At 46.6% G+C, this 14,096-nt stretch overlaps 1 protein-coding gene across 1 annotated transcript in view; it reads right to left on the reverse strand.

The window, feature by feature from the left end:
• The window catches only part of PPP1R9A (protein phosphatase 1 regulatory subunit 9A), a gene marked incomplete at both ends in the record, with an annotated part of 126,622 nt that extends 115,438 nt beyond the window's left edge, over positions 1 to 11,184 (reverse strand). The window contains one exon of the mRNA XM_079538456.1: positions 9,724 to 11,184. Coding sequence (XP_079394582.1) covers positions 9,724 to 11,184 — 1,461 coding nt within the window. The remainder of the gene's footprint in view (positions 1 to 9,723) is intronic.
• Between the last annotated feature and the right edge of the window lie 2,912 nt (positions 11,185 to 14,096).

The raw sequence follows: 14,096 nt of genomic DNA on the forward strand, positions 1-14,096 counted from the left end.
CTCCCAGCCAGTCATTTCATAGCAAAAGATTATCAGGCGGGTCAAGTGTGACTTCTCCTTTTTAATGGAGAAAACTTACTGGTAATGACTGTATCATGCTCTTGTACTTAAACACAGTATGTAATCATTTTTGATCGACTGCTACAAAGACTGGAAACTGTTTAACTGGCAATAAGGAGAAAAGAAGAAAAAAAATCAACACAATTTAATGGTATTTCCTCCTTTGCACACCTTAAAATACTGACATGAAAGCAATGTGAAAATATAAAGAATACAGCTTTCAGTCAGTCTACCAGATTACAGAGGTGAGACAAAACTGAGCTACTACTTCAGAGGAAACTGCTGGGCAAAGAAGAAGAAAAAGATGTGCACTCTGGTAGTCTCATGCTCTTTAACACCATACTGAAATGTTCTCAGTTTCATTATTGCACTTTGCCACATTTCAAAGGATCACAGAATCACCAAGGTTGGAAAAGACCTCCAAGATCATCCAGTTCAACCATCCACCTTCCACCAATGTTTCCCCACTAAACCATGTTCCTCAGTACAACATCTAAATGTAATTTCTAAATGCCCAGCTTATGACTGTTATATTTTTTCTAGGGTGCTCAAAAATCTCCAGAATCATCAGTTCACCCTGGTCTGCCCTCGTAAAAAAACTGGAGTATTCAAATGTTAGTTTATGAACAAGTTTATGAAATGTTTAGTGGGAGCTATTGGGAATAGGTGAACGGTTGGACTGGATGATCTTTTAGGTCTTTTCCAACCTTGGTGATTCTATGATTCTATGATTCTAATGTTCTGATTATTCCAGTTAAGAAGTACAGGCACATGAAGTCTACACTACATTACTTAGTTCAGTGCTAACAAACAACAATCTTTGGACTCCCAGGTAGGCAGAGCTAACAGGAGAATATATACTTGAATATCTCTAGATATAGAATCACAGAATCATAGAATCACCAAGGTTGGAAAAGACCTAAAAGATCATCCAGTCCAACCGTTCACCTATTCCCAATAGCTCCCACTAAACCATGTCCCTCAGCACAACATCCAGCCTTTCCTTGAACACCCCCAGGCTCGGTGACTCCACCACCTCCCTTGGCAGTCCATTCCAGTGCCTGACCACCCTTTCTGAAAAGTAATACTTCCTGATGTCCAGCCTGAATCTCCCCTGCCGTAGCTTGAAACCATTCCCTCTGGTCCTATCACTATAGGACCTATACGGAGATTCTGATTAAATATGTGAGTACCTAAATATGCCAGTCCATCTTAAAAAATGACTGCAAATTTAAAAGATGCAAAAATGATTAAAACCCGGACAAAACGTTGCTATGCTTGTTTACCATGAAGACCACGACACCTAGCTGAATTAGGCAGGAGTTTGGTAATATGACTTTCAGGAGCCTCTGTGGCTTTATTGCTTTTGAAAAATAACATGAATAGTAATACACGTTATGAAATTAAAGGCACTAGGCCTACATACAGCATAGAGTGAATACAAAAAGATATCCTTTCAACATGAACCAGCATCTTACACCCCTGAGATTACGCACTGAATACTCAGGTAGATGGAAACTGCAGAGAAGAACATGAAAAAGTTACAGATGTGCACAGGGTAAGAAGCACTGCTGCAGGTGTGCTAACACAGAGCACACGGAGCACACAGCTGAATTCTGCATTCACACCTTCCACTGACTTTACTGCATGGAAATATCTGAGGGAGCTCACGGATCTCTTGAATCAATTTAGTGAGTAAAATTAGCTTCAGCTCTCACTAGAATACTCACTATATAAAAAGGACACCTGAGAACAACAGGTATCATTTTGTACCATTTAACTGCGGGAATAGCAGCTACTTTTTTAATAGATTATTCATGGCCTGTAAGTTCAATAGTGCTGAAGGAAATTCCATACCTGAGGAGAATTAATAGACATTGCTAGACAATACAATGGCCTATTAGAACCATAAGAAAGGAGAAGGAAATTGCCTGTGCCATTGCTCGCTATTACAACTCTTTAATCTTAGCTGGAAAATACTCAGTTCCACCTTAAAAGAGGAACACTGCCTCTTAGTCCTCAAGTGTTTTTCTTTATGAATATACCAGAGATGCTATTATGCTCTTTTTCAGACTTTGCCGTCCCTCATTGAGCAAGGTAAATTTATTAAACCTCCTGTTTTACGATAGAACTAACCAAGAAAAAGGAAGATTAAGAGAATCAAGTTGCTGCAGCTCTCCTGCAAAGTCACGCATCTGAGGTAAAATCCACCACAGTCTTGATGAAGTCTCCTTATTGAGTTACAAAAGGACATCCAGAATTCCCTGCCGCTACCAAAACATGTTGCTTCAAGTACCTAGGATTCCATTTCCCCTCCTCACAGCTGCATCACACTGCGGGTTGCCGCTGTTGTTCTGTGCAAGCTACTCACAGAGTGTCTTTCTCCTTAATTCTCCCTCCCTACAAAACAGTCACTGGTTTGCAGTCTAACTGTGCAGCCCATAAATCCATATCCACAACTCAAGTCCTCGCAGTCACACATATTTTACCACAATCCCTCTATGCAATGCTAAGGCTTCCCACTTGCTGACATTACCAACTGCCGCTAGCATGCTCCAGCCTCCTAAGACAGGACTACTGAAATTTCTCAATTGCTCTATCTTATCAAAGGCAGACACTAATTTAGCCTGACATACACTACCTCTCATAAATTCATCCAGATGTATTCTATTTTTCCATTTGCCTCCCTGCCTTTGATTATTCGTTTTTTCTTCATAGCTTTGCTATAAGACAGAAAAAGAGATTAATAATTTTCAAGCTGCCAAAAGCATCTCTTCAGTATGTTTTGAGAAACAGCCAGTGTTTGCTCTTTTACAGTTAAATCCCATCTCCATTTTTAAATTGCTGTATGTTGTTTGTTTTGAAATGTATTTTAGAAGACTTTCTGAAATACAACTTCTTCCTTCCAACCACCATCCAACCTGAGTGCTAGAACTTCTGTTCATCTTCATTTCACCACAAGAACTTTCACTGCAAGAGTTTCTTCTTGCACATTTATTTCACTCTAAACCCTGACTCCATGTTCCACCTGACCAACTGTACTAAACAAGAAGGCACAATTACACTGTGTGTACTGTAGTGTGATAGCTCTAATCATAACCTCACGCTTACTGCATGATGTCTCACTTCCCCTCCTGTTATACATTCAATGGATAAACAGCTTTTCACTAGTCAGATTATTTTCCTTTACAAGGTCAAACTCTGCTTGACTTCTGGCACCATCTTATTCACGCTTTAGAACTTCTGAACTCTATGGCAACTTCCATTTTTTCAACAACCACTTTTGCCACTCCTTGCAAATTCTTGGCTAGCTTCTGCTATTCTCTTTGGCTGACTTCTCTTGTAGTCAGATCTGCAATTCTTCGGCTCATGTACTCTGCCTTTTTCTGGAATGCATATTCTGAATGTGAGAGGCTCCAAGAACCCCACCGTTAGCTCCCTTGGTGCTCTGGTTTACCTCATTTCAATCCATTTCCCTACAGCTTCTCAGTCGGCATATCTGAAATTCAAAACCTTTAATTGGAAGCCCTTTCAATTTGAACCACATAAACCTCTGATTCATTCAATCAATCACTCAGTGCAAACTCTTTTTCTACAAATGGCTCTTCTAGAATGTCCTCTGTGCTTATAAAACCAAGTTCAAAGGAACAGTGTTTCTGTTTAGTTCACTATCTGTGTATGAACACAGCAGCCAGGAATAACTGGTCCCTGGCCCTAGCAGTGCAATTCAAGTCTCCACAACACTCTGTGATAGACAGATAGATTTATTCCATCCACTGTGCTCCAATATGATTTCCTCTATATTTAATATGAGAAAACTCTTCCACATTTAAAATTATCATGTGCCAAGGCTCCCAGACAGTGAAAGCATACAATTCCAGCTCAATAATGTACTTCACATGAGAAAACTATGCAGAAGAGACTTGCCTTTTAATGGTCTAAAATAGCAAATTGCTCTGTAATGTTTCATCTTGCTGCTCTCTACCTGAGAGCATCCAGCCTTTTTACAGGAAAATGCCAATTTTTTGTTCCCTTCCCTGACAAAATATACAAAATGTTTTGCCAAGGTTTCTTGTAACAAACGTAACTGAAATATAGAGCTTGGTCCCAGAAATACTCCATATATTCTACTACCAGAACAAAGAAGCTAGTTTTAAGCTGTTAACTTTCACAAATAGTCAAAGTTTGCATCATTATCTCTGCAATATAGCACATTTTATTACTACTTAGTCTGTAGATTTTCCCACAGTTTGTAGCACCTGGAAAAACGCATAAAGCCATTTTACACAGTGTGTTTCAAGCTACCTAAGCATGAGCTCAGTATCCCAAGCTATTTTAGAACTGAAAATTAACAGAGCTGTTAAACAACTCTCTGCTTGTTTTATGGAGTTCAAAGATCTGCATAAAGGTTCAGTGTCACGTTCAGTATTACCGCAGAAATTGGCAACAGAGCCTAAGCCCACTTAATTCCTAGTTTCGTGGAGTCATAGAATGAGTAAGGCTGCAAAAGACCCCTAAGATCACCCAGTCCAACCATTCACCTACCACCAGTATTTCCCACTAAACCATGTCCCTCAGTACAGTCAAAGCTGCCTTCCATTCCGCCTGTTATAAGCAAATAACAGACACAGCAGAAGGAGATTTAAGGAAAGGAAACACTCTTCCAGTGGCTTCAGAAGAAAGCTGCACATCCATATTTCTCTGTAAGGATTCCTAAATAACCCATTCAAAACCAAACTACTCATTTTAAACATCAGATAGCCTGAGGATCCTTCTGCAAGTTCTCCTTTGACATCTGCCTTCAAGAAGTGCCTAAGATGCACCAGGACCACTTCATTTACAGAACCATGAGCTCACAGGCTGGAAGGGACACATGCAGATCATCTAAACCCAATTCCATAGTCACTCAAGTAAAACACAATTAGAAGCATTGGCAAGGTGGGCACCTGGGACCATAACTGCTTGTGGGAAAGTAACCTTCACTTATGACTGCTGTGAACAAAAAAAACACTTGATCAAAATTTTAACAGTGGATAAATGCCACGCTAAACATTGAATCAGCAAAGAAATACTTCCTTTTTCAACACTAAAATTTGACAACATTGCAAGTATACTTTATTTTTATGTTTACTGGTCAATATTTTGGACAGCAAAAATTACCAAAGTGACTGTAGTGTCAAACTGTTTCAGATTCACTCTTCACCAGCATTTAGAAAGCTGAATAAGGGTTAGTGAGATAAAAAGAGGAATAAGTAAAGAAAAAAAAAGGTACTCCTAGAATTGATTATTTACTGAGGAAAAAACAGCATGGAGTTCCTAAGAAATTTAAAATCAACTAGAGATATAAATGTCATTTATATTTAAACTGATCTTCAGTCACAGCACTTCTGGGAAAACCTCTTCAGAGGCTCACATGAAAAAAAGAGTGAAGCACAAATTCAGATTGCTGATGACGATGGGAACAAAACGCAATCTGGAAAGCTGAAACGCTGTACTTACATTGAACAAGAGGGAGGAGCAGCCCATGAAGCATAGACACCAGAGATTATAACTCTTTTGTCTGAAATTAGATGCAGTATGGATGTCCCATCCATTGAACATACTTCACACTCCCGTTAAATCCTCTCCCATAGATCCTACAATACAAAGTCCCCTGAGGAAGCTTTGTGCAATCCTGAAACTGCATGGCGCCATCCTTGCACCCCGAGCTCCCTCCCACCCACCTGGTGGTCTGCCTGCTCCCTACCCAACCCTCCAGCCCCTTAGCCATGCTGGGCACAGTCCGTGCAGCAGACATCAATTTCTGCAAGCAGCTTTGACTGGTTTATCACATTCCTTGTGCAAGAAATAGGGTATCTGCTGGAGATGCAACCATCAGCTATTGGTACACCAGAACTGAAAGGAGGAAGAGAGGTAGGCATTAACCTTCCACCCTAATTCTATCCAAGATGGAGGAAAGATGGTTCTTTTTAAAAAAAGTCTATGATACACGTGGACAATTAATACACTTTCCACACTTCAATAAATGGAAATTAAGAGTTAATGAATCGTGCTGCTGGCCAGCCCTGCCTAATAATCCCGTAATGTCTGGGATGCAGCATCTAACTGAACTCCCAGGCAACCCAGCAAAACTCAACAAATGGCCAACAAGCCACAGAAATTCCATGCTTTTCCTTTTTTTTTTTGGTAGAAAAGCATCCCTGAGAAAATCACTTGATTACATTTCTTTCTTATCACACCTACAGAACGTTTTCACTTCTTACACTTGGGAGTTTCAGCTCTGCCACTGAGCAGATACTAAACACCTCACAAGAACAATCCAGGGCTGACCAAGGCCTCCATATTGCTACGCAGACACTCCACATGCAATCAGTGTGCACAAACCCTGTTCAGCAACATGCAGACTCATGCTCACTCCCACTAGGAGCTCCTCCTTGCCTCCCTTTGGAACGTTTCTATGATCAGCCCAGAGCACACACCTGCTCAGAGCAGGGAAGCAGTGCTCCAAGAACCAAGAAACTCACCCAGATAGAGACAGTCCCATGCAGCCACCAACTGCAGGAGAGCTGAGGTCAGCATAACCCCACAGACCTACAGTGAGGTCCCATGGAGCACAGGATGGGTGACAGTGAATCACAGTCTGCAACAGAGGAATTTCCCGTACCCACTGTCCTGTGTGCTTCTTTCCAGAGTGAGTTTGCAAACCAGTTTCCTGCTCAGGTGATAAGCAGAATTCAATCTTTCTTCAGTTGGATGAATAAGGTTTTATTTGTTCACCTTTCTGTTCACCTTTCTGTCTGTATCTCAATGTTTGTCATAGTCCAAAGCATGTCCACTAATGCAACAAAGCAGTTCCCCTAAGTGGTGACAGAATCTCTGCTCTTCCATCTTAGCATTCTTTTCATGTATTTCTTAGACACCTCCCTGAAAATTTGCACGGAACAAAAAAAAAACCATTACTGACTCAAAGATGTTTCTGCTGCTGAGACCCTCGAGTAACAACTTTAGGATACTACCCACTCATTTCACAGGTTACAAATTCACACTCTGATTTTATTATTTCAAAGCTCACCTGGAAATGGAAAACGGAGGTATGATACTGTGAAATCAGCACTGGGTGGAACTGCTACCTACCAGAGCATTTAAGCACAAATTGCTTCATTTTAATAAAGGCTTAACAGTTTTCAGCAGTTCAGAAAATACTCCTAAATTGCTTTGTGTTTTCCTCTCTCACACACAGTATGTGTATGGCAAAGTTTCAGATAAGTATTAATGAAAGAAGATATTCTCTCTAATGCATGAAATGGCCAAAACTGGAAAAATTCTTACACAGTGGAACACTTCTCTGCTAGCAGGCATCCCTGCAACATACAGCTAAAGTGGCCTGCCTGCTGAATGTGTATTGTACAAATGCAAGGGGGGACTGGAGGACTCTGTGCACTGATCACTGATAGGTATTTGCTGGATAGAAGCTGCTCCTCAAAGGCAGCTCTCAGCCTCCTTGCAGCGTGCTGAATCAGTGAGGCCATCAAAGAGGCCACACAGGAGCCCACAGGGACAAGTTTCTGTCCCCAGCTGCCATCCCAGCTCCCTGCCTGCAGCAGCACGGCCAGGCAGGCCATGGGGAAGGGCAGGCAAGCAGCTTGCTGTCCTCCACGACTTGGCTATACTTCCTCCTCCTGTGAGGTCTCGCTTCTTCCTCCCCATGTGTCCAACAGGTTGCATGTGCTTGAGGGGCATAGGACACAGCACATCACCCCTCCTGCATTGCTTTCTCTCAATGCAACTTTTATTCTGCTTTCCTCCTGGCTACAGTGAAGATGCTAAAAGAATTAAAGATATGATTCTTTTACTTTGGGCAAGCAAGAATGCCTTATTCCAAAACCCACAACAGATATACATTCATTAGTCAAGCATTTTTCTGATGGACTCTTATTATCACTTGATAATATATGACATAAACATAGCGTGAAGCTCCTGAGCAGAAAAATGTTTTACCTAAAGAACAAGAGAATATTTGACAATAATTCAGACAGAGCACAGCAATGCACCCCTGTCAGTGTTCCTCTGAGCCCTTTCAAAGCAGCAAGGGCAGAAAACCCTACCATCCATACTAACATCACTGTGGTTGCTTTCCAAATTCTTATCTTTCCTATCAATAATAAACATAATAAAGCCAATTTGTGTTCACTGCTTCTAGAAGACAGAGAAGTCATCTTATGCGCTAGTGCAGCCAGAAGAGGGGAAGGAGAGGGAGGGGGCACCTTCCAGAATCCTGTGTAACAGAAGTTTTCTCTGCTTCATCTCCAAAAAATTTAAAGAAATTCAGCTCACTTAATTACACGAATAATCCAGAGGGAGCACAAACACTGCTGGAATTTTTGGTCAATGACACCAGCCTGAATAAAATACTAACAACAAAAAATCCATTATTTTGGCACTGAATATTTTGTTTCAGTCTGAAGAATGGTCCCCTCCAAGCATGAAGAGCACACGGCCATTCCCCTTTCTCCATACCACAATTAATGGATGCCAAAACTTGCTTGCTTCATTCAGATTGAGGTTTCCTAGCACAGCTATGCATACCTTACCCTAATACAAACCACAGGTGGTGCAAACACAAATTTTGTAAACAACATTACTTCACATTCAATAGTAACATTTTTTTAGTTGACTTTGTAATTTTCATTACTGAACTCACACAGAAACAATAAAGTGCATTTTGGTGAAAGATCTTTGATTTAAAAATGTGCACACTTCAAGTACTTCACCACATTTAGCCTTTCAAGAGCCCTTTCTGAAAAAAATTACTGTTTCTGGATGTTCATTAAACATAACTTGGAAATAAAGTGCTTCTATACATAACTCCAGGACTCCACAGTGAAATACTGCTACAAAAACATGATTAATTATTTCTTTCTAGCTGAAAATACCCGAAATAGTCTGCATTCTTGCCTGCAGTTTCAAGGTGTTCAAGAACACACCTGGAAGAACTCTGCAAGAAACTTTGCCTTCATTAGGTGTTACAGGCAGCTGACTTCCACCTTTCTGTAGCTTCTTACACTGACGTACACTAAATACCCATATTAAGATCTAATAAGGTTTTAAGAAGTAAAAATGCTACTAGAAAAGGTGATACTAACTCAGATGCAGAACAGTAACTGCCCTCTGCTACTGAGACAGAGCCACTCTAATACAGCACACTGTACTTCACAGCACAGTGTGTAAACACAATGACTTCGGAATATCTGAGAGCTGAAGCAAAGCCATCCAATCTAAAGAAGCTGAAGTTTCAACAGAAAAAAAAAAAACCAACAACCAGCACAAAGGCCACTAAACACCCTCTCCTATGCTCACCATGTGATTACAGTTCAGTTGTCCATCAAAATATGCATGTTACAATTCTCAGACTCCAGACTCCCGAACCTTCATTCTCAATTTCAGCGAGCTCAGATAGCCACCAAGCAGCCTAGGAAATGACACAAGCTAATCAGAGCTCATCTTGCTTACTTCATTTAGGATTATACTCACAGGCTGACTGCAAAAAAAGGCTACCAAAAGATCCTCCACAATCAGTACAAGTTCAACTGTCAGAATGTATTTCAAGACAAGTTGTCTTTGAAAATGAACCAAACTGCTGGAAAAGAATGAAGGAAACTTTACCTTAATTGGAGCACGGCTAAACTGTATTTTTCTGTTGGCTGGGATTTCATCTTCATCTGGCAATCCATTAATCTCCGAGTATTCCATATCAGGTTCGTAACAGTTATTCTCATCACTGTCATCCTGGTCATCCTGTTCTGTCCCTGTCTCCCCCCAGTCAGAGTTATACCTCGATCGTACCCTATACACGTTGTAGTCAGAATGCATGTACACGTGGGAACTCTGGAAATTATTCCCATCTTCATGCACTTCTTTCTCACTTGCCTCATCATAATGGGTCTCAGCAGCATCTGAAGCAGCATCTGCTGCCAAATCACCCCCTGAAACTAAATTTCTTTGTATTTCTGCAGCTTCAGGTCTATCAGCAATACCCTCTGCATTTTCTGAACGTTCCTTTTGTCGCAACAAAATTTCTGCATCTGTTTTTGCCTTACTCCTTGCAGAACTGTCCGCAGACTTTTCGCGGTCAAGCACCAGATCCTGTTGACTGACCCCAGGGCTCTCAACAGAATCAGCACTTGGTTCTGTGTTCTTCTTGACTTCTTCAGCTGTTTTTGAACCCGACACAGTGCCTGTGGTCGCCTTCTGTCTCAGTGCAGGAGGCGCGCTGTTATGCTGAGAGTGCTCAGCAGACATCGTGCCAGATCCCTGCTTGGCTGGCGGAGACCACGTGCCGGCATCCTTCAAAGGACTGAAGCCCTCAAGGTTTGCAACAGGGGAGGAGATGTTAGTGACGCTGGATGACAGGTTGAGCGGGTAGTGACCGGTTACGGAGTATTCTTCATTGTTCTCTGACTTTTCCAAAACAACAACGTTGTGTGAGTCGGCGTTTTCAAAAACCGCACTGAGCTGACTCACAGTTGGAGAGACAGTCTCCGTCCTGGGGCTGAGGCTGTCCAGGGAGTCAGTGCTGCCCCTGTGCAACTTGGAGCTGCACCACTCCTCTGCCAGCTCGCTGGAAACCGCCCTCTCCTTCTTTGGGGAATAGCGATTGGAGTGTCCCACATCATGAGCGTTGCGCTCAAACATCTTGCGTGTTTCGGTAAACTTGGAGTAAGAAGGGCCATCATGGATGGTGTCAAACCTGCTAATCCTCTCTGAAACAGAAGATTCCAATTTTACAATTGAACCATCTGCTTTCTCTACGAACTCTTTGGGCCTGTTTCGTCTCTGAGGTGATGGAGGGCCACCCTTCCCCCTGGTTTTGGGGGCAGCTCCAACACCTTCAGTGGGCTCCATGCCCATCTGCATGAATAAGTTCTTAATCCTATTGACATTTGAGCCATATTTCCTCCCCCTGCTCTGAGAGGCCTCTCCTTCCTCTTTCGTTTTTGGGTCTCCATCTGATTTCGGTTTGTCAAAGGTGCTTTTCAGTGCCTGGAACTCAGTTCTGTAAGCATTCCTGTGAGGAGAAGCACTTCGGAGGGTCGATCTTTCTCCCGAAGACTCCGTTTTCATCATGTTTACTTCAGGAGAGCAGAACCAGCTCACATAGTTTCCACAGAGCCGCACTCAAGTGAGCCGTCCCAGCCCGGGCTCAGGAGGTGCTGCCGCCTGGCAGGGCCATCCCCAGCAGGGCAGGAGGCAGGGGCTAACCCAGCTCGGAAACAGCAGCACAGCCCAGGCCTTCCCAGAGCAGTGGCAGGCTCAACCTGCAAAAGAAAGTGGGGTGTTTTCAATCATGCCATGCACTTGCTCCTCTTTTAATCTAAGCCATTATCTCCCTTTAGTTATCTGACGTATTTACTAAAAATAATGTAAAAAATACAACCTAATGACACACAAACATACCAGAACTTTCTCACTGCAAACTCGGTGTTCCATAGTGTGAGAGCGGATTGTCATTTCCCAAGAAGTATAGTGTCACAAACACACACGCACGGGAAAGGCAACACACTATGAGAAACATCGCTACTTCTGTTATTGAGCTTTTCTAAAAGTAAGACATTGCAAACGTCTGAGTTACACACATAAAACGAAAGCAATATATATACAGTAATGCAAAGCAATCCGTGCAAACGGCTCTGCTCCCCGAGGCAGTCCGCAACCCGCGCTCTCTCAGAGGAACGTAAAGGCACGAATACCATCACACTCAACGCGCGCTCAGGGGCTCTTCCAAAGCAGAACCGGCAGCCCGAGGGAACCCGCCGTTAGCGCCCTCGCCCGAAGCGGCGCTCGGAGAAATGCGATCCCCTCGCACAAAGTTGCCCGGTGCCGTGCAGCGCCGCGGCACACCGCCCGGCCCCGCGCAGCCCGGCCCGCACCCGGGGGCTGCCGGCCCGCAGGGCTTCCCGCCCGCCGCAGCTCGTTTCGCGCCTCCGCCGCCCGTGCACGCCAGCCCGTTTTGGGCGCTGCGGGACGGCGGCCGCCGCTGCCCGGATCCGAGCGGGTGGCGGATCGCCGCGGGAGCCGATGGAGGCCCCGCAGCGCGGGCGCGCACCGACCCGCTATCGGTGGCGACGCCGATGGAAAGGAACTTAAGCCGAGCGGACGGCTCGGAGCCCCGAGGCGGTTCCTCGTGGGCGGGCGGACCGAGGGCGCGGGTCAGGCGGCAGCACCTCGCCCGGCCGAGCCCCGGTTAACGAAAACGCGCTGCCGGGCTCCCCCGCGTCGCCCACCCCGCGCTACGCCGCCTTACCCGGCCGGGAGCCGCCGCTGCTCCGCCAGCGCCCTCCTCAGCGCTGCCCCCGCCGCTCCTCGGGCTCTCCGCAGAAGGAGCGCTGCCGCCGCCCGCCCGACAGGAGGCAGCGACCGCCGCGGCGCCTCAACGCCATTGCAGGCGGCGGCGGCGGCCGGGGCACCGACACGGCTCCGCACGCACACCCGTGGCGGCAGCGCGGGGGAGGAGAGCCGCCGCACCCCGCTGCAGCCGCGCTCCCGCCCGCCTCCCGCCTCCCCGGCACGGCACGGCACGGCACGGCACAGCGCTGCGCCGCGCGGCCCCCGCCCGCCGCGGGACGCGCCACGAGCCGCCGTCGCCGCCGCCCGCCCGCCGCCGCCGGGTGACAGGTGCCTCACCTCCGGGACGGGCCGCAGTGGTTCGCTCCGCCGCGGGGGCGGGGAGGCGGCCGGCCGCGCTCCCGCCGCAGTCCGGCCCCGGGCGGTTACCGCCGAGCGGCGGGGCCGGGCTCGGCCGCCAGCAGGTTGCCGGCACGCCACCGCCACGCCGCGGCCCCACCGGGAGCGCCGAGCCCCGCCGCCCCCCGGGGCGCCGGTTTCAGCCTGCGACCCGGGGAGCGGTGCGCCGGGCCGGCGAGTGGTGTGCCCGGCTCCGCGGGGAGGGCGCAGTGCCGGCAGCGCGCGGCGGCAACCGCCTCCTCCAGCCGCTGTGGGAACCGCTGGCGGGAGCGGCAGCGAAGATTCTCTGCGGGTCGAGTGGCGGCACGTTCCTTCTCCAGCTATTAAGAATGAGCCGTTGAACCCTGCCGACACGAAGGGGTAATGCGCTGGCAACAAATCCAGGCAAACCACGGAACTCCGTAACATCACTGGCTCTGGAAGCTGCTGAGAGGGACGGAGCATGACAGTGTCACAGGATAACAAAGCATCCCGAGTTGGAAGGGACCCACAAAGATCACTAAGTCCAACTCCTGGCTCCACACAGCACCACTCAAAATGAAACCCTATGGCTGAGAGCGCTATCCAAACGCTCCTTGAACTGACAGCTTGGAGTTGTGACCCTGTGCAGCCCGTTCCCTGCCCACCGCCCTCTGGTGCAGACCCTTTCCCTGACCCCCAGCTGCCCTCCCCTGAACGCAGCTCCATGCCGTTGCCTGTCGCTGTCACACAGAGCAGAGCTCAGCGCTGCCCCTCCGCTCCCTGTGAGGAGCTGCAGCCGCCATGAGGGCTCCCCTCAGCTCCTCTGCTCAGGGCTCAGCAAACCACAGGACCTCAGCTGCTCCCCATATGTTTATCTTCCTGTCCCTTCATTGTCATCATAGCCCTCCTTTGGATCCTCTCTAATAGTTTTATGTTCTTTATGTACTGTGGCACCCAAACTGCACCCAGTGCTGGAGGAGAGGCCACCCAGCAGAGAGTAGAGGAGGACAACCCTTCCCCTCACCTGGTGGCAATACTGGGCCTGATCCCTCCCAGGGTCTGGTTGTCCCTTTGGGATGTGGGGCACGCTGCTGGCTCATGTTTAACTTGCTGTCAGCCAGAATTTAAGCATCTGCAGGGCTCCTTTCCTGCCCCTTGTCCCCCAGTCTGTGCACTTATCCAGGGTTGCCCCATCCCAGAATCCTGCACTGCTCTTGTTGAACTTCATGTGGTAGGTGATGGCCCTCTGATTTGCCAGGCTTTCTCTTCATCATACAACCACAACCAGCTCCCTCATATTGTTCATTAGCTGCGTGAATTTCCCACAAACAGTG

The sequence above is a fragment of the Tetrao urogallus genome (assembly GCF_951394365.1).
Source record: "Tetrao urogallus genome assembly, chromosome: 7".
Classification (NCBI taxonomy): Eukaryota; Metazoa; Chordata; class Aves; order Galliformes; family Phasianidae; genus Tetrao; species Tetrao urogallus.